The 21,058-nt window shown below is 31.9% G+C and overlaps 1 protein-coding gene and 1 pseudogene across 1 annotated transcript; one reads left to right on the top strand and one right to left on the bottom strand.

The window, feature by feature from the left end:
- LOC128183957 (uncharacterized) overlaps positions 1–21,058 on the top strand; it is a 442,412-nt pseudogene that overhangs the window by 252,387 nt on the left and 168,967 nt on the right.
- On the bottom strand, positions 8,988–21,032 carry LOC128183952 (uncharacterized). The gene is made up of 10 exons (XM_052853198.1): positions 20,380–21,032; positions 20,076–20,301; positions 16,965–17,081; positions 16,785–16,839; positions 15,698–15,843; positions 15,510–15,536; positions 15,279–15,339; positions 15,024–15,087; positions 13,123–13,399; positions 8,988–9,908 (listed from the first exon to the last, which is right to left on the bottom strand). Exons 1-10 carry the CDS (start codon positions 20,422–20,424, stop codon positions 9,622–9,624), a joined length of 1,305 nt encoding a protein of 434 aa, XP_052709158.1. The 5' UTR covers positions 20,425–21,032; the 3' UTR covers positions 8,988–9,621.

Raw genomic sequence — 21,058 nt, 5'->3', positions numbered from 1 at the left:
GAGAAGACAACGTTGAGATCTAAAAAGTCAATTTATAAATTAAAGACTCTATTTTTTTCAGTGTATCATAATACCTGACAGGCCAAACAATTAAGCATGATTAATTGACAAGTCGACTTATCAATAATTAACGTTGATTTGGCATAGCTTTAATGTGGTCTTGTCTAGTCCTTATGTCGGTTTGTCAGAAAAATAAAATGGAAGCTAGATATATATCAAACTCTTAGTCTTTGTATTAAATTTTTAGGAAATAAGTACATGTATCAAGTCGACATAAAAATCTGACAAGTAGCAGCAGAACTATGTCACCATACATTGAAGTTTAAGTTTGAGCACACTTGCATCATATCTGCTATCTTTTTTCATGACTCATTATTAGGTATTGAGTACAGACTGCTTCTTATTCAACAAAGTTATTGAAAATCAAATGCTTCTGCAATCAACAATTTCAATGTGATAATCATGGACGAGTCTTTAATATTAAGTTATTGATTTTTTGCACAATCTTCTACAAAATTTTTTAAAATAGATATAAAATTCCAGTGACATTTTTAAAAAAACGACGGCAAACTTAACGATATGCTAACGGTATTACTTCCTTTATAATAGCTTTTTCCTTTATCATAATCATAAATCTGTTATCTCTATTTAAATTCTCGTCGGGAAATACTGCACCAAAGTGTAAATACTTCAATGATGAGATTATTTCACTCAATGCAAGAAGGGTGTTGCTAAAACGCAAAACGGGACGGAAGAGAAACGAAAAAAATAGTATAATTAGTTAACTTTAAAACGCATTAAGCTTGCTGATGTACGAAACGGAAATATAAAATAAACATACCACTACATTATGATGAAATGTTAACAATACACTACAGGCAAGTAAAATCGTTTTTATTTTGAAGGCGGGAATCCGAAATATTGATAAAAATGGGATACACCAAACACTGTGGAGTCTGTGGTGGGCGGAGGGAGCTGGGGGATGACATTAGTCTTCAATTCAATTTTACATCCCCCCCCCCCAAACAAGGGGGAGGGGGGTCATCATAGTTTAAATTTCTGTACGTAAAAGAAGAATGGTTGCAGCGATAACAAAGTTCCTCCCTTTAATTCTCCCGATCATATGTGCCTTAATTAACTGTAATGATTTACAGTTTTTCAATTTTCTTTTACAGCATTACTGAAAAGCAGCATAACATATTTAGTTGTTATTTCATAGTACTTAACTCTATAAGACATGTTTAATTTTTGAAAATAATACATTTTCTTCTTCAAACGTTTATGTGCTGAAAAGAAATAACGGGTACATCTAATTATTTCAAGTAGAATAGCTTTTAAAAACGGTAGAGTGTCGTTGAGAAAATCAAAATCACGACAGCTAGAGAAACACAAACCATGGCCGTCTTCTATACAACGTTTTGCTGCATCATGTTTGCTTATCTTATACATGTATATCACTTTACGAATCTAGCATCAGTATTTAAAAGTTGATTTGATAATGCTGTAGATGTCTTAATTGTAATGACCTCCTTATTTTAACGTTCGACGTTCGTTGTGTAAATTCTGCATCTTCTTCCGCAATTAACTAAGATGAAATTGATCATATACACACAATATCTGAAAAAAATGACTATCTAGAAAGGATTTCCTTTTTCTTGAATTGACTCTTTTTATTTTTATTGTTAATTGTTCAAGTTAGATTGTAATATACTGTCGTTGAAATAAATGTACTCACAATCGACATTACGCTATGGTAAATGCATGCATAAAACAATAAAACATGCTCTGTAAAAAGATTTTTTCCCCATGAATTACATGTTTATAAATATAATTAATAAAACTTCAAAAAAAGATTTCAAATTGTAAGTTTCTTTTTGCTCACAAAAAATACATGCATCTCTTTCTGTCTAGTAGCATTTCTTGATTTTTATGAATCTATTGCATTTTAAGACAAACTTCCGTTTCATATAATAATTATACATGGAAATAAACTTTGGGTTATCCTGATAAAAAAGTACGTCCTTTTGAGAACGTTTAAGCACATTTCTAGTAAAAAGACACCTCATAAATAATCTATATATCTCACGCTGCTAAACCGACTGAGACCCTTTCTTTAAAAATAGTTTTTAATTATTACAATGGAACTTCTAAAATTAAGGATATGAAACATATCGCCTAGCTGATATTATGCAACTTGATATTGAAACGGAGAAATATTTGATGTTTTTTCATTCTAATTACTATAGCTGAAAATAATAACATAAAAGTCACTGCGTCCATTTTTCAAATGTTTCCTTGTGGAATAAGGAAGAAATTGTTATCATTTATCTGTCATTACCATATTCGGTGTATAATTTAATAGATTTTATGTATCCAACACATTTCAACTTCTCAAAACTGTACCAAAGAACTCAATATTTTCTTTAAATTTATCAAGTGTGTTAAGGTAATTGTATTGATATTTAGAGAACCATTAAGCAATTTATGTTAATATTGTTCTCCACTTTCATCACTTTGCTGATAGTTGTGTTTTATTAACTGTCGGTGTAAATCTCAATGACAATGAATCATTTGTCATCGTCAAAAAACAAAACATCCTGTCCATATTTGGCGGAGAATAAATGACCTTTTAGTTTGTATGAAAAGTGTGAAGATGCTCAAAATCTGTATATCTTAGCTAAAAATAAATAAATTATGCATCAGTTTAAAGAATAATGACCTGACCCACTGTTTGTACCTTATAAAAATAAGCTAGTCTGAAATGAGTTAAACATAAAACTTCGAATTAACTTCTCTCCCGAACTAAGATAGATGTATATATAATATTTACAAGTTGCCCTCGTGTTATACTATATACTACGTAGCTTTTCATCAGGACTGCTCATTTGTGTGTCGGTGGTAATTCTATTTCTTCATCTGTGCAATCAATATTTTATTTGCAGTAGATAATGTTTCTTGTCTTTCACCTCCCTTAGTGAGCAAATACAAATGAGTTTCCGAATGTTAAGTACGTACTTTTAAGATGAAAGCTCCATCCAAGAACTTTAAACTAGCATTACATTTTTAGTAGTGTTGTCGTACAAATATTATCGATTGTTTGATTTGAATATTATGATATATTTACATTTTCCAGTAGCTTTGTCTGTGATAGCACCACGAATCAAATCTGTCACACATATATGTGTACAGTCATGTAGTCTTATACGTTTCATCAATGACGCAACTGACGTATTGTGTGGCGCAAACGCGGTTGGAATAATGATATGAAATAAAATACCATGCAAAGATCAGTTATAATTAAAGTAAATAATTGGTGGATTGGTGGAAATCATATTTAAAATATTAAGAAACCATTCTTTGAATACCATAAGGTGATTAAATGCGGTCGGACGTGATATAATCTATTGTACAAGCACTGAAACTTTTAGGGTTTGATCATCCACCACCGTAATTGATTATATCATTATACTAAAAAATGATTTCTTATTGCTACAATATTTTATTTTTATAGCATAGTTGTCCATGTATCACCTGTTACGTCTTTTTGTATGGCTAGGTACATATACTTAATACCATATTAATTTACAAATATGAACAGTCAAACTGCACAGTAAATATAGCTGCAATAGATATACTTTTAATTTGTATAAATCATTGGGATAAGGTATTGTACCATGATAATTCCCGCCAAAACGTTATACAGTAAAATTAATACACTATCTTATGCGACTGATGAATTTCGGAAAAATGCCGTTTTGCATCAAATCTAGAAAGACTTCTTTGCGATTGTTTAAAGTACATGTATCTTATTTCTAGTTATACGTTCGTATTCTTAATGTGGATTTCAGGGAATATTGTGTAACGGTGAAATAGTAAGTACTCTGTAAAAACGTTCATATCACACAAACTATTAATATATTTTCATGTTAAATACTGAAATCTGATTGGTTTAGACGCAGTTTATAATCCGTTCTATAACCCTCAGCGTTCAAGCAACACACTTATCAACGGGTAACACAACGAATTGTTACATGCACGTAAACTATGCGCGTACGGTTCGCCAAAGTATTCACGTCATTCATATATCTATTCCCATGTCCACTTTGTGTCTGGTCGGGGTCTACTTTTTGAGAAACGTTGGTCTGCTCTGGGTCCGCTCGTAGTCAGCCCTATTTCAGTGTCTGTTTCTGAAATCCGGGCCTGTCCTAATATGCCCGCTATGGGTCTGCTTTGGATCAGCCTGGGATCTGCATGGAATAAAGTTTTGGTCGCCATGGCAGACAGACAGAAAGAAGATCTGGGGTTTGGTTTGGATCTGCTTTCTGTTAGGTTAGGCTTGGTTGATAATGTATTGTACTGTATTGTAATGTACTGTTTTAAAGTGGCAACAAATAGGTCTTGTTATATAATCCTGTAAAATTTACTCAATACGTAATCAATAACAAATTGACGTGTTACCGGTATTTTTTTTATGTCAATGACAATGTTCATTTCTGTTTGTTAGACAAAGTTATTTGCATTGGTTTATAAACCTTCTTATATGATTATGACTGTTTATAATACAAACATAAAATCTGAAACATACACAACTTACCTATATTTTGATTGCATAATTATTCTCCTACTTACGGGAAAAAACTTCAGTAACTAATACATGTATAATTGGTTGGTGCATCATGACATTATTCAGTTTGCAGGTAAGGGACAACAATAAATGTATGCTGGACATATATTTTTTTCCATCATTTGAAAAAACCCGCCTTTTCATGATAAAAATGCACCCGGTTTCGTTTTGTTTTAAATCAAATTACATGTAGTTGTTATTGTACATGGATATATCATTAATGTAACCCATTTACTTTAGCACTTTTCGTATTGACAAATATATGGAACAAATAAAATCAAAGAAATATATCAATATTCTAATATTTAATCGTACAATTGCTGAAAAAGTATATGAACATACGCAATAGAGAAGCTTTCTATAAATGATATGATAATTTTAGTCAGAGCGAGATCAATTCTATCATAAAGTTTTCAGGCGTTACTGGATTCAACAATGCTCCGACCAAAAGCATCACATTATAATCCTCAAAGAATAATTCCTTATCCCTTCAATAAAAATCTAATAAAAGTTGGCAAAGCAATAAAAAATTGCTATCCGGCTTATTCAAACCCCCACATATTTGTACGCTGTTTTGACCCAAATTGAAGAGATGGCGATGAAAAATCATATTTCAAGTAGTACGTAAATGTTGCATAGTGTTGTTTAAATCAATAACTTAACGTAGCTTAAATAATATTATAATACTGAACTGGAAAAAGTTGCTCTAAGTGTTGGTTGGTGTCTGAAGCTTGATGAGTGTCTTGATGAGAAATCTCTCTTAGTACAGAGGAACATTGCAAATATTTGTAAATAATTTATACTTTTTTTGCTTGAATAATCGATCAACAGTTTTAACTTAAATTACAGGATATATAACCTTGTGACAACACTAAATAAATGTCTGCTATTATTGAGAATTAAGAGTAAATGTGATATATGATACCAAACACCATATACTTCTTCACTCACTCATAAACATTGAAGACATCATAAATGAAAAACTTCCTTAATACTTCGAACTGGATAAAAATTATAAGAATTTAATGGCCAGATGGCAAATTTATTTTGTTACAATACTTTTCCAAGAAATAACGATTATTTAATATATACCATTTTATCGTAGAGGTCTCATTAATGAGCCCTCAAGCATACAGCTTTTGTCCATAAAACCTGTTGTCAATGATTGCATGTGCTATTATACAAAACACCTATCACAATAACTATGTCTATCTGAGACTACAACGATTGATGCTAGGTGATCAGGTTTCTTGAGAGGTTCTGATCGTATCTCAAGGCTGTATCCCTAGAGTGCTCGCTGTGTCAAACGAACATGTTCAACTAGAGTTCAAAATGTTATGTTGATTTTAATACTGCTCCTGCATTATATTTAATAAATTTCCAATCAAACAAATTATGTATTACAAAAACCAAATAATCTTGGAAGTAAATGACAGTTTGCAGCAATACCAAGAAAGAAAATGACAACCCTGATCAAACTTTTTTTTGCCTCTGCTCGAATAATAGGTTAACCTTTTGTATTGTTGCCTGACTGCCAATTATGTAAAGCAATGACTGGCAAATAACTATGTGAAAGCCGGTTAATGCATTGTATGGCTTTATGAAAAGCCTTCATGTACAGATATTGCATATATTTTTTAACTTCATAAGTACAATCATGAATTATACTTTAAAACACAAAGCTGGAATCATAACAATGTCAAGCTTAATGGTTTTTTACTCTCTGGTTTGGGTTTATTTCCTTATGAAAATGAATGACATCGATGACTTCCGTGAAAGGTTAGCACACGGAAAAGATATCGCATTGTTAAGATTGTTTTAAAAATGTCTTTCTGTCCTTTTTGAAGATTTTAATATTATCATTTACACGATAAAGATATCAAATGATTAATTTTAACATCCTCATTTCAGAATTAGTTAATATTGGAATACAAAGTAAAGTTTATGGTTTACGAAACAGTACTTAAGAGTTGCATATGACTACTTATAATTAAACCCCCCGAAACCTAGTAATAATTATAAATATATAAATAATACTATCAAAAATTTAAAGTTATCGTTTTGCCTAAGTCTGTGTCAGCTGCGAGAGCACTAATCTATTTTCATTGAAAAAGCATACATTTAATTTATACAGGTCTTACATGTTATAAAATGCAAGATAACCAGGGTCACTACATTCTAATAGCCTATTTTTTTTTTCAAATCGACGAAACTTTGTTATTAAAGCTCTGCTTATGATTCACAAATTGAAGCTTAAAAGTGTATTTTGCGTCAAAACCGATACGATACACGTTAACATAATAACCTCGAGTTATATTTATTCCTTAACGTCTTATAATGAATGTTATATCGTTCATTTATAAACCTGACATTAAATAACAAACACATTTGTTTGAGTTTAGTTTATTTTTTTGCATTTAAAATGCAGCTGCGATATTTAACAAAACCCATATCTTAAATACGTCTCAAAATACATCTATATATGGGAATCTAACAAAAACATACATGTATGATTAAAAAAAAACCACGTACTCTTGGAAGTCTTCAGATTCATGAGCACCCAATCGCATTTTGACACCAATGGCCTGTCAAAGTTAACTCTTGGATAATGTTTTTTTTTCAAATCTGATATGCAAAAAGTATTGATAGGAATAAACATCAGACTGCTTCTAAGATCGTCCGATATTCAGCATATTTATATCGGTACCTGAACATGTAACACTCATTCCGAGTTCTAGTTCATTTACCCAAACTTTTGTACATGTATCTACAAAAACACTGGACAGTATCACCTTTGAAATTCAATTTGTCCACAGCATCCATTCAAACAGAATTGTATATTTGTAGCATCTCATTTCATGATTCTCTTGGACAAAAGGAAATTACTTCTAATGCGACCAGTGTCCTACTCATATGAAGTACTTTTGCGATAAGGTGAATTGTAAGACATGAGTGTTTATACATGTACTTGTATAAAGACGTTAATAATCAGTCAGCTTCATATTTGATAGGTACAACTACCGTTACAAAACTCTCTTTTTAAAAATGATTTTTGTTTAAAATACGATGATGAGTTCATCCTTCGTATAAGACCAATGTAAATAAAAAAAATCGACCTGATATATATATACATTTTCCAGTGTCTTTGCCTGTGATAACACTACATATCGATTTTGTACTATGTAACCCATAATACAAATGACGCCAAATCGAGGCGCCAGCGGAGTTTGCTTATCAATATTTAAATATATAATCGTACGATGGCTTAAAATTATATAAATATAAGTAATAAGGAATCATTCTTTGAATATTATGAGATGATAATTTCGGTCAGGGTGTGATCAAATCTATCATAAAGCCCGTCGGGCTTTATTGGATTTGATCACACCCCGACCGAAATTATCACCTCATATTACTCAAAGAATGATTCTTTATATATATATATATATATATATATATATATATATATATATATATATATATATATATATATTTTTTTTTTTTTTTTTTTTTTTTTTTTTTTTTTTTTTTTTTCTAACGGAGACTAATAGTCAACAAAAACATAAGTCAAAATGACCTTTGCAAGCGACAAAATTACAGACAACAGACTTCTAGCAGAATTGACTTTAATTATCGGTCTACATAACTAAGTAGCCGTAAAAGAAGTTATTTCAGTAAATACAAACCCCCACATTCTTTCGGTATGGAGGATGCGTATAACGAGATATATCTATCTGTACGTACAAGCTAATGAGCGACCGAAGACAATCTAACCGTCTATACAAAACATGTAAGATTGTTAAATCAGACGGTACGCCCTTAGCATCACAGGTAAAACGGGATCATTAATTTTCCATAACAAACATGTGGTCTCAAATAGACACTTATTTAAACTTAAAACCTGTCTTTTTCACCTTTTTCTACTATACATCGAAAACCTACCTAAAACTTTTTTCTAGTGCAGCGATACTACTTAATCGTAACTACAGCCCCAGAACTACTTCCCAGACGACAACGAGATGGACAACCTAGATGCTTACGGGGGTTACAAGGGGGGGGGGGGGGTGTCAACATGTATGCATTCATTCAAAACAACCAAATATGTGATATGGAAGGTCAATTCTACGAAGATGTATTTGGAATTAAATCTTATAAATACATGGTCAATAGAGCGGTTTTGCACTTGAAACTGTTTTTAAATTGGGTCGACTTTGTCTTCATGAGCAACGAAGCCTCCTCAAGTTAATGCTGAAGTTACTGATCATGCATATATAAAATTCTTTTCTTAAAACTCGTGATGACGTTTACTTATGCTCCTAAGTCGTGATCAGGTTTGGCATGTTATTGAAAATGGAACGTCACAGATTACATATTCAAAAAAATGTTACTTGAGACGTAAAAAGAGACAGTAAGGTTTAGCATACACATGTGTAGTCCTGATTTAAATATAGATAGCCATGTCTGAATGGTGGGAGGGAGAAAGAGATCATGACAGCAAGTTTTTATTTCAAAAGGTCCTACTTTACATGTATATACATTGACAAAGACTATACAGTTAATACAAATGAATGTAAGGAAGATGAGAAAACACAAAAAAATAAAATGAACACAAGATGCTAATATACAAATGTTGCGATTTAAAATTTAAAAAATGTATTCTTTACAAATCATAAATATGAATAAAAAAAATTGAAATTACAAAATAGATAAGTACATAAAATTAAGGCGGCAATTAATGTGTATTTAAAAAAAGCTTTGTTGATTAATGGTAAGGCTGATGTGAAGAACAAAATCTTGCACTTGTCAAGAATACTGGAATATCATCAATAGTTATTGGAACAAAACCAAAAAAGGCTTTTGAGTACAGTACTCGAGCGCTGTTCAAAATGCATCATTTGTAATGTATATTTCAACAAGCATTTTAATTAGTGAATGTTCAAACGTCATAAAATCCTTATTCCTAAAACAATTTAATGACAGTATTTACAATATACGTTTCACAGCTCAGCGAGACTTTTTGCAGTTCCAACAGTTGGAAACTCCAAGCTAGGATCCCGGATAAACAGACACGGCATGGAATCATGATACCTTCTTTTAAGATCGTCTGTGTGTTTATTTATGAAGACAACATAATAAAAGAAGAGTTTTTCATCTGGAGACATATTGCACTTGGTCTCAAGTTCATCCACATTCCACCCCTTATCTTTACATCCCGGACACTGCAGACATGAATCTGAACTGCAAGGCAACTCCTTCATTGCATAGTTAAACAGGGAATCTGGAGCTGGAAAAGTACATTGATAACAGTTAACATGATATAGTATACACTTATTGTATTTTAAGACATGAAAATTATGTTTACATCATATCGTTTCAATTTGTTTTCGTATATAACATTTAAATTATTTTAAATCATTTAAAACATCTAGCAAGGATAACTGGACACCGCTAATGAACGCTAAGATGTCGGTTAGCTTCAAACTTAAAGCTGACATGAACTCACAAATACGCATTATTTTCTTTTTATCTCCGATTTCCTCCATAGTAGTTGTCAATTTATATTGTTCTTCTCATCGTTATACACCCGTACAGAAGGCCGATGGCACTATTTATGCTTCACCGCATTCAGGTATTTCATACACCCGAACACGTTACTTTGGACGAAAAGACTTGTAAAAACGCGTTTTGAACAAAAATATTATGACAACAACTGCAATGACAATGAATATCTAATGAACGACAAAACAAGACAGACTGAAATCCAGGCACGCATACTTCAAAAACCTCGATTATAGTTAACCGTTTTTCAGTGAATGTTATAATATCGCACATGCGCAAATCACAAAGTGTGGCAGAGCGAACATTGTCAATGATTGCATGGATTTTAGAAACGGGGCGCTTTTGTAGAAACCGATGGAAGCAATGTTGCGTTATTTTCTTGGATTTACTATCATTTAGATACTGTGTTGGATGTGGTGCCGCTGGGGTTTTCAAAGAGATGCAGACGTTATGAACTGTTTGATCGAAACACGTGTTCGATGTGCCTGCGAAGTAAGGCAGCACTATTTGTGCAAGCAATATGGATATATTCAATATTCTATTCTACTAAGACTCAGCACTAACAATATATGTCTTAAATGGAATAAGGGTTTTCTATTTTGAAAGAGCAGATGATATCGGGAAAAAATATCTGTAATGCATCGTCCGATTTTAAAACAGATTTCAGTTTCGTTCCCAGCAGAATAATGGCCATAAGTTACGTATGTTTTATTTTATTTAAATTGAAAAACATGAAAACTTAAAAAAAACCATGGTTTTACTTCCGGAAGTGTCCAAATTAAGTTTCCAGTCTTATGTCCTAAACGGTAGGTCTACCTTCTTTGTAAATCTCAGAGCTCTATCTATAATCAATATTGAGAAAAGCTTTGGACAACATCACTTTTTAAACCGTGATACACGTCAATTAATGACGAACGTGATGATTTTATCAGCTTTTTAAAATTAAAGAGATCTCGTCGAAGTATATAATATATGTAAATTTAAAACAATCAATGAAACAGTTTTTCAAATATTTGTGTTGGATAACAAATGAAAAAGAACTGAAGCAAAACTCGTTGCAACGAGTGGGTTTTCCGTTAATGTCAACGTTGGAAGTTCCTGTAAGAAGTAGAGTTCCTAACTAAGAATAAAAGTAACTAAAACAAAAAAGATGCTTAAAATATCGAATAATGTTTGGTACATAATCCAAAGGATTTTAAGTACGAAATACCAAAAACCTAAACGATTCTAGGAATAACTTAATAAGAAATCTGAATGTGTTCGGGTACGACTTTTTTGAATTATTGTAGGTACAAGTTAATTTCACTGAGCTTAAGACTTTTTATCCTAAGCAAGAACGTGGAATCAAACTTTTTAGAGAAATCTATTTTTAAACGCCAATATCTCTGCAGTGCATCGTCTGATTTAAAAATGGATTTCAGTTTTAAATCAAGCTTAATAAACTCTATATAACACATACACGTTTTTTATTTGAACAAAAAATTCAATTCAAAATTTTACTTCTAGTTTCGACCGGAAGCGAGGGATCCTACTTTCCGGCCTTATGTCAGAAGACAAACAATAATTTTATATACACAGAAAGTTCAAGTCTCTATCTTAAGGGTGTTGTTTTCTTAGTGTTTGAGTTCTCAAATTTGGATTGTTAGAAAGTTCAAGGGTCGTCCACATACCTGGCAAAAGTTCTGCATACAAGCCCTTTCTTCTCAATTTGTTAAAGATATGGATTTCTATCATGCATTTGAATTTTTTGGTGGAAATTTTTTTACCGCTATTCATGAAAATAAAAGTCCCTGCGGTATTCGAACTCGGTACCTGCGAGTCGATAGGTCTAAGCTACACCCATTGCGCCACAGAGATAGACATCCAAGAGTGGCGATTTAAACTGTTTCACAGTGCGTTTAAATTGCCATGTTGTGACGTACTGTCATAAAAAAAATAGAAGTCACGGGAGGTCGAGGATCCTTAATGTCATGAGTAAAATTTGTTCTAAACACAAAAAACGTGTTTATAAAATGAATTATTATTGACATGATATTCGATATTTTTACTTTATTAAGGAATTAGGCTCAAACAAAAATGGACAATTAGCTAAACAGGGTAAAATCTGAAGATTTTGTTTTTCGCAGTAGTTTTCTGTAGTACTATACTATTAAAAGTTAAGATTTTATAATTTAGTCTATGTAATGTTGCAGGTTTATCTGTTGGTTTTATTTCACTTATTTATTAAAATAATCTCATGGCACGAAATGCAATCTTAAAACGAATAAAGACACCAAAGACACTCAAAATTTTGACAATTGACCTCATATAAATTTTATGCTAACATAATAAGGTCATTATAAGTAGTTCAATACCATACATGTTTTTGTATTATTATTATTCATTTTTGTGAAATTGGATCAAAATGGGCTGAGATTTGAAAACTAATAGAGGAAATTCTGACTTGATTTTTTTTTAATTGTGCTGAAATCTTACATGTAATGCTTTGTATCTATGTAGTGCCACTACCATTCCTCTAATGAATTTTATTTCTTAAAGGTTTTATTATCTGCAATATTATTTACAATCAAGAAATTCTCAATCGCAGTGTACAATTTTATGATTTTTTTTTTTTTTGGATTTTTCAAAAAATATTCAATGACCATTCACTCAAAAAGTAGGTTAATTGACATACTTTTATGAGAGTGATAAATAACCCTTCAGCCAAAAGTTTATAACACACAAATGATGTTTTTATTATAATCAATGGATTTTTTTCATTCTGAGTAAATGTTATCTTTAAACTGATTTTGAAAATATTTTGGACAAAATTTTTTTTCTAAAATTTTAAGATTGAAGTTTCGTTAAAACGGAAGAGATGTCATCAGTAACATTTTGCAAGCTTGAGTGCATTATAACTTCTTTTGCATTTTTGAAAATATGATTCAACAAATAATAACCTGTAAAATGACCGCAACTCATTTGACATTTTCCACCAGTTAGCTTTTTGTTATCAATTACATCAGTTTCCACATTTCCACCATCCTTTCCAGAAAATCCATTATTTCTGTTTTCGTTTCCAATCATAAGTTCAATGCATTTTATATGAAGGTGTTTTATTAGGTCTTCCTCTTTCAGAATTTGGCCTGTTGTTGTATCAACGATAGAGAGAAACTGACGCTGGATATCAAGGTCTCTAGAAAGGGCATCAATTACATCACCAACGGTGCTGATACCCTGTAAAAACATAACAGTATGTAAGATATCAATCAAAACACAAGTTTATTAAATAAACAAATGAATGAAGGTAATAATTATGGTTTTGGTGTCTTGTGTGGATTTTCATTTCAAATATCGACAGAATTTTACAAAAATGATAATAATGTGTTACGTATCATAATAGTACGGAATTATCATGCATGATTATTGTGTTGTCTAACTTAAATGGATGTAATTTGCTAATTTTTTTTTTTTTTTTGGTATCTTTTTTCAAAATCAACTTTTATTTGACTCGACAAGCTGATAAGAACATTTTTTTATTTGATTTTATGATTTTTGTTTTAGTTATACAGTCATGAACATCAGCTTTAGCTTACTTCTATTGTGGTCTGTGCAGGGCAATACCATTGTTTGCGTTAGTGTAAAATTGTTACTCATATTGATTTTATGGAGGTTTTTTTATCACTTCTGTTTAGAAGCTGCTTAAGAAACAAAGATCATTTCAATATCAAATAAATTTTCAAATAATATCTCCTCTTGGTTAAATCTCATACATAACACACAGAGAGCACTTAGGTATTTGATGCGCAGCGACCTTTAAAAAAAAGTTTAAAGTTAAAGTTCACAATTAATGAAAATGGATCATACTTTCTATTTCTAAGATTATTGATAAATTTGAAATTTACATACAAACAGTTTAACCCCAAATTGTCCATAAAGGGCCGCCATGTGTATTTATGGATGGATCTCATACTTTATAAAAGTTATAATTTTAAAAAATTACAGGAAATTGATGTGGACGTAGATTTGTTATCATTTAGGGGCAAACACTTGGTGCGAGTATAACTGTTTAATAACAGAATCGAGTTATACCTATTTTCAAAACATAATGGTGCGTATTTATGCGTTTCATGCTGCATCAAACTGTCAATGTTAAATTTCGTGAATATTCTTCTCCTGCTCCAAACTGATACAATTTCATCAAAGTTGGAATTATGTTATCGTATTCAATACAGTAATATTTTTCACATTATTTCGTCCTATCTTTCATCGTTAAAAGTCAGAGGTATAAATGAATTTATAAACTAGTTAAGATTTTTAGTTACCAAACTTAACTTGAATGTTGATTGCTAAGTTTTTATTATTTTGTTCCAAGCAGACAACTGATTAAACAAAATACGAATATGTGAGTTTTGAATACCCGAACACTCACAAAAGCCAATAACTGGTACAATACTAGTATGCATGTTAACATTTCATTTTTTGTCAACTTTAAAAAAAAAATAATAGTAAAAATGCGTTTTTATTAAAAAATTCTAAACACATCCATACACGCCATTGCTTTGAGATGTACAAAACATTTGTTTTAGTTCCAACTGTTTTTCTTTAACTTATTTGTTTTAACCCTTAAACGTGGGATAAAACATCAACAAACATCATTAAACCTATACTTTAAAGTAGCAAGGGACATAATTTGACGAAAAAGCTGTAAATAACAGTGTTATACACCACATGCGTAAAATTTCACCATAGAAAAGTTATTGATTTATTGAGAATGTTTGAGAAGTTTTATTTTTTGCGAATGCATAAAATCTGCAACTCACAGTAGAGCATACCTTATATGGTATAAGCTTATGAATACCTTTAAAGAACAGCATCTTTGTCTCACTCCGGAAAGGCTTTTGTATTCAATTGTCTCTGAATCTCTACAAATAATCGATTAATTGCAGTTTTATATCTTTCTGGCTCTCTGCTTAGCTCAGATTATTTCCGAGCAACTATCGAAATTATAATGTGATATTTTTCTCAATCTTCATCTATCTTTCATTTTGTGTGAGTATGGAGAGAGAGAGAGAGAGAAAGAGAGAGAGAGAGAGAGAGAGAGAGAGATACAAACACCGAAGATTGCTTCCGATAAGGATTTTCACTATTTGAAATGTGATCGCTGGTCTCATCCTCTGCAATATAATTGTGAATGTGTTTTTTTTAAATTTAAATATTTTCAAAGTAACTTTATTTTCAATGTATAACACGTATGAGGAATCACTGAACTAAACTATTCCATAAAAATGCACTATTAATTGAAAACTAAGTAATCACTATTAGCACAAGGTTTTGACATACAAACCTATCAAATGTCGTATTTCTTTTTCGCCTGCAAAATACAAAATACTTTATTTTCTCTGTTGTCAAATCATTAAACAAAGTTGAATGGCACGGTTTATTTTATCTCTCTTATAATTACAGACAATATACACGTGTTTCACGTTCTGTCCATAACGAATTATTCTATATACATGTACTTGTATTACATACTTTCTGAGTCGCCTTTATTGGTCTTTTTAGATCTAATATGTTTTCTCCTCAACTTCCATCCCGAACAAAGGAGAATGAGCAAAACTATTGTAGCTATTGCAAATATCGCCAAAAAAACATATGTCAATGTGGTTTTTGTCCCATCCCTACAAAAAACATTGCCAATTCTACATTTTTACTTTTTGGTTTATTCATGTTGAAAATTACAATGCCGTTATCCATTAAGTTTTCACTGGATAGCTTAGTATAGCTAGTATGCTGGAGACAGAAAGCGTGATGTAGTATACATGATACAAAATATAATATAAAAGAAACATTCTATTTATCCTATCCATCCCCTTTTGCATCCATTGACCAATCAGAATCAAGTTTGAGTTCAACAATAAAAAATATTTTATACAACAAGTTTTATTGGCAATCATGATTTAAAACTTCAATACATGTAAAAGATTTTCAACTTGTTAAACTACATATGTTTTAAAATAAAACACAAAAATATAATATGTTTAAACTTTCATCAGCCTATATGATTTTGTATATTTGAAATTGTTTCATCTATTCCTTTGTTTTATTTTACTACATTCTACAGGAAAACAATGAAAAATGTTTAAAAGCAGACAGCTTGTCTCAAAATATTTATCATTGACCTCAAATAATTGTAATTACAGTACAATAAGGTAAAATTAAGTGATTTATGCTTTTCATTGTTTTAATGACGTCATCATGAAGTATTTAAATATATTTAGTCCCAAATGGGTAAAATATAAAAAAAAAAGTTGAGAGAGGTAGTTGGAGCTGGACTTCTTTAAAAGTAACTAAAAATTTAGGGTTGTTTTCTATTTAGTAACGCAATCATTCCTTTACGTTATATTTCAAAAGTAATTAAGACAGGTTAAGAGATGACGGTGAATATTACATGTAGCATAAAAATCAAAAGTCTGTTATATACAATTTAAGTTTTTCTTAACCATCACTGGAATATTTGGTCTTCTGAGTTTACATGATCCTTACTCTTCCCTTTAACTTGTACATGTTTGCAATGGATGTAATTCCGTTATTCAATGCAAGCTTTGTAATAGTGTCTTACTTCTCTAAGTGAAGCATCTTTGATTTTTGGCCAATTTTTTGGTAGCATGTCTGGTCTACAATTGTAAAATTCATCTATTGGTGTACATTTTACTATGCAAATAAATGCAATTCTAATGTTGATAACATATTCGAAAAAAATATCACACATAACTGAATAATTCAATAGTTCACCACTCACATTTGTAAGATTCATTGGATAAAAACCGTGTTGGACAGGGGGAATCAAACTTGGTACAGTCCAGATCGGGATCGTTTATGATTCCTTTGTCTTCTTCACTGAAACGGGCACAGTATCCTGAAGCAAAAGATGCCAGCAATTGAAGCAAACTAACGTAACCAAAAAAGAAAAAAAAAACACCCACCCACCCCCGCCCCCACCCCCTTACAAAAACCCCCGGGAAAACCGCCTTGTTTTACATTGTATCTTGTTAAGGTAATTCAAATTGCTCCTTTGAGGATTGCCAATGGAATTATCTGTTGCTACAATGCTGCCAAAAGCTGCTAGAGTTCTTTAAGAAATTATACAAATACAATTTGTTTTCTCCAAATTTCGGGTTTAAATTTTGCTAAAATAATAAAACACCCGGTAGATAAATACAATTTCGTTAATTTTGTAGAAAATATATAATTAAAAAAAAAACTAAAGTGTATATTATGATCGTTCAGAAAAATAAGATTGTACGTAACGTGTGGAAATGAAAATTTACAATAACAAGAGGCCCAGGGGCCACATCGCTCACCTGAGCAACAATTGCCTTCATTCTGATCAAATAAGCATTACAGTATCAAAATATCTTGACAACTAAGTACAGTAGATCTTGCTAAAAAAATCTGCCAATTTTTATCCACTTCTTTCTTTTGGTAAATACCAAGCCCTTTTGTTGTTGTACATGTAAGAAGATTTTCTCTATTCCTATATACCCCCACCCATTTCGTGGTCCCACTTTTCTCCAGTGAATCATGGTTTCATCAAACACCAATCTGCATAACCTGTGCTTCCACACTAAGTACTGAGTTTTGGACCGAAAACTTTCCCAGAATATTTTTAACGATTTTCTCTATATATTCCTATGTAAAAATTCAAACCGCCATCACGGCCCAAATCTACCACTAGGGACTGTGATTTTGCAAACTTGAATTTAGACTACCCGAGGATGCCTCTACACAAGTTTAAGCTTTTCTTGCCAAAACGTCTTTAAAAAGAAGATTTTTTCTATATATTCCTATGTAAAATTTCATCCCCCATTGTAGCCCCACCCTACCCCTGGAATATTATTTAAACAAACTTGAATGTATAAAATCTGAGGATGTTTCTTCTCAAATTTGGGCTTTCCTGGCCTAATAGTTTTGAGAAGAAGATTTTTAAAGATTTTCTATATATATAAAAATTTATCTCCCATTGTGGCGCCGCCCTACCGCAGGGACCATGATTTTCTCTATATATTCATGTATTAAAATTTTTCCCCATATTGTGGCCCCACCCTACCCCCGGGAACCATGATTTGAACAACTTGAATCTACACTATCTAAGGATGCTTCCACTCAAATTTGAGCTTTCCCTACCCCTGGAATATTATTTAAACAAACTTGAATGTATACGATCTGAGGATGCTTCTACTCAAATTTGAGCTTTCCTGGCCTAATAGTTTTTGAGAAGAAGATTTTTAAAGATTTTCTATACATATTCCTATGTAAAACTTGATCCCCCAATTGTGGCCCCACTCTACCTCCGGGGACCATGATTTGAACAAACATTAATCTACAATACCTGAGGATGGTTCCATTTTAATTTAAGCTTTTCTGTCCTAATAGTTTTCGGGAAGAAGATTTTTAAAGATTTCTCTATATATTCCTATGTAAAAATCCATTCCCCCATTATGGCCCCACCATACCACCAGGGACTATGATTTGAACAAGAGAATCTACACTACCTGAGGATGCTTCCACTTAAATTTGAGCTTTTCTGGCCTAATAGTTTTTGAAAAGAAGATGTTTAAAGATTTTCTCTATATATTCCTGTGTAAAACTTGATCCCCCAATTGTGGCTCCACCCTACTCCCGGGGACCATGATTTGAACAAACTGGAATTTACACTATCTGAGGATGCTCCCATTTTATTTTGAGCTTTTCGGGCTGAATAGTTTTTGAGAACATTTTTAAAGATTTACGCTATATATTCCTATGTAAAACTTGATCCCCCTCTTGTGGCCCCACCCTGCCCCCGGGGACCATCATTTGAACAAACTTAAATCTACAGTACCCGAGGATGCCTCCACACAAGTTTAAGCTTTTCAGGCTGAATAGTTTTTGAGAAGATTTTTTTTAAAAATACCAACAAATTATCAATAATTCTCAATTATATCCCTTTTAAAGGGGGCGCGGCCCTTCATTTGAACAAACTTGAATTCCCTTCATCTCGTGGTGCTTTGCGCCAAATTTGGTTGAAATCTGCAGCTGGTTCTTCAGAAGAAGATGAAAATGTGAAAAGTTTACAACAACGACGACCTTTGGTTGAGCCTTTGGTTCAGGTGAGCTAAAAAGTACAGTTGAACATAGGCTTTTGTAGGAAAAAATATATAGACTATCAGGCTTTTAATCACGTTTAAACAGTTGAAAAGGTCCAAAACCGTTAAGTTCAACCATAGACGTAATGCCTGTTGTCAGCAGTTGGTAGATTTTTTGCGGGCATTTTTTTTTCACGTAGTGAGTCAGCCAAACTTTACATTAAGTAAAAGTTTAACGGAAACGTATTTTTTAATGAACCGTTTTATTTCATGTAACTGTACATTCTATTGCAACACCTCATGAAAAACAATGAAAGCATAGCATCCTTCAGAATAGAAAATCACCAATTTAATATAACTGCATGCAGTTTCCCTAAGACACAGAGATATACATGTAATTGTATGTCGAGTAATTAGGCACGCATGGTTTCAATTTGATTGGACACCGCTCCATGTTCTTAATTCAGTCTGTTTTTTGGCTGCATGCCAGTAATAAAATTATTCTTTTTGGAATTTATAATGTAGCAAATTTTATGGCATATCAATAGGTTAATATAGTTTTATTTCAATGAGTCGAGCAAGCTTAGGTTAAATTTATCTATTGTAGAATAAATCCTAAGCAACATTTAATTTTACAAAACTGAATATCACGATAATAATATCAAACTTGCAAAGTCGCTAAAATTCTGCATATATCGTATCGATTTTATAAAAATGTTTATATTCACATATGATTGCAAATTGTTGATAATTGAATTCATAACATAGAAAATGCTTGTTTTTACCTGTCAAGAACCAAGTAGGTGCACAAACCTCGAGTAGCTGTGTAGCTTGCTTGTTTAAAACGCAGTGATAGACAAATTTGTCAGGATTTGTGCATGTTTGGATCCGTCCAAGTTCATTACAGCTTTTTTGTTTGGCAGCTGATACCCATTCTTTGGCATTAGAAGGACATCGGGGTACGACAGAAACAGTAGGTACAGATTCTGGGCACATTTTCGATATGGATGACTAAAATTGGAAAATTATGATGAAAGTATTGTGCCTTAAAGCATTCATAAACTAAGTCAAAATCCATTCTTTACTTACGCATATTGCTAGACTGACACAAAATATTATGTATGGTATGGACATCGTAACTAAACTGCTGATTTTCTTCACTTTGAAAGGCTAAAATATACACAAATATTTTTTTGGGGTACAATATTAGAGATAATTTGAGTAAAACACAAACATTGAATGTAGGATAATTATACAACGAACTACGTAGAAGCGTTTAATAGGCGTCAACTCCAGAAAAGTTTTTACATAATATTTTGACGGACCTTTGTCCAATCAGATCGTAGAAGGCAGAGTTGAGAAATTACCGCTCGTAATTTAATTTGAGAGAGAGAGAGAGAGAGAGAGAGAGAGAGAGGCTAATGGAGTAAGTTATAGATGACGCAAATGAGCGAACTATATATCAATGGATATAAAGTAACAAATCAAGGTCTAGTATATCTTATAAATTTATGTAACTTTAAAGTGTTTTGAAATTCTTTAACTCGGGAACAACGATGTCATTATATAGGTAATGAGTTGAGGTAATGACAAACATCGAAAACTGTACGAATATTTAAAAAACTGTTTTTATTACAAGTGTCACCGGTAGTATTCCACTCAAAGTATGCCGAATCTTCCTGAAATTAAACATAGGTTGTAAATTTACTTTCTATAAAAACTTTCTTCATGATTACTCAGTGTGAAACATTCTTTATCTAAGGACGAA

Source organism: Crassostrea angulata, chromosome 5 (assembly GCF_025612915.1).
Source record: "Crassostrea angulata isolate pt1a10 chromosome 5, ASM2561291v2, whole genome shotgun sequence".
Lineage (NCBI taxonomy): Eukaryota > Metazoa > Mollusca > Bivalvia > Ostreida > Ostreidae > Magallana > Magallana angulata.
Note: the sequence above shows the minus strand (reverse complement) of the source record. Positions and strands in the feature narration are given on the sequence as shown.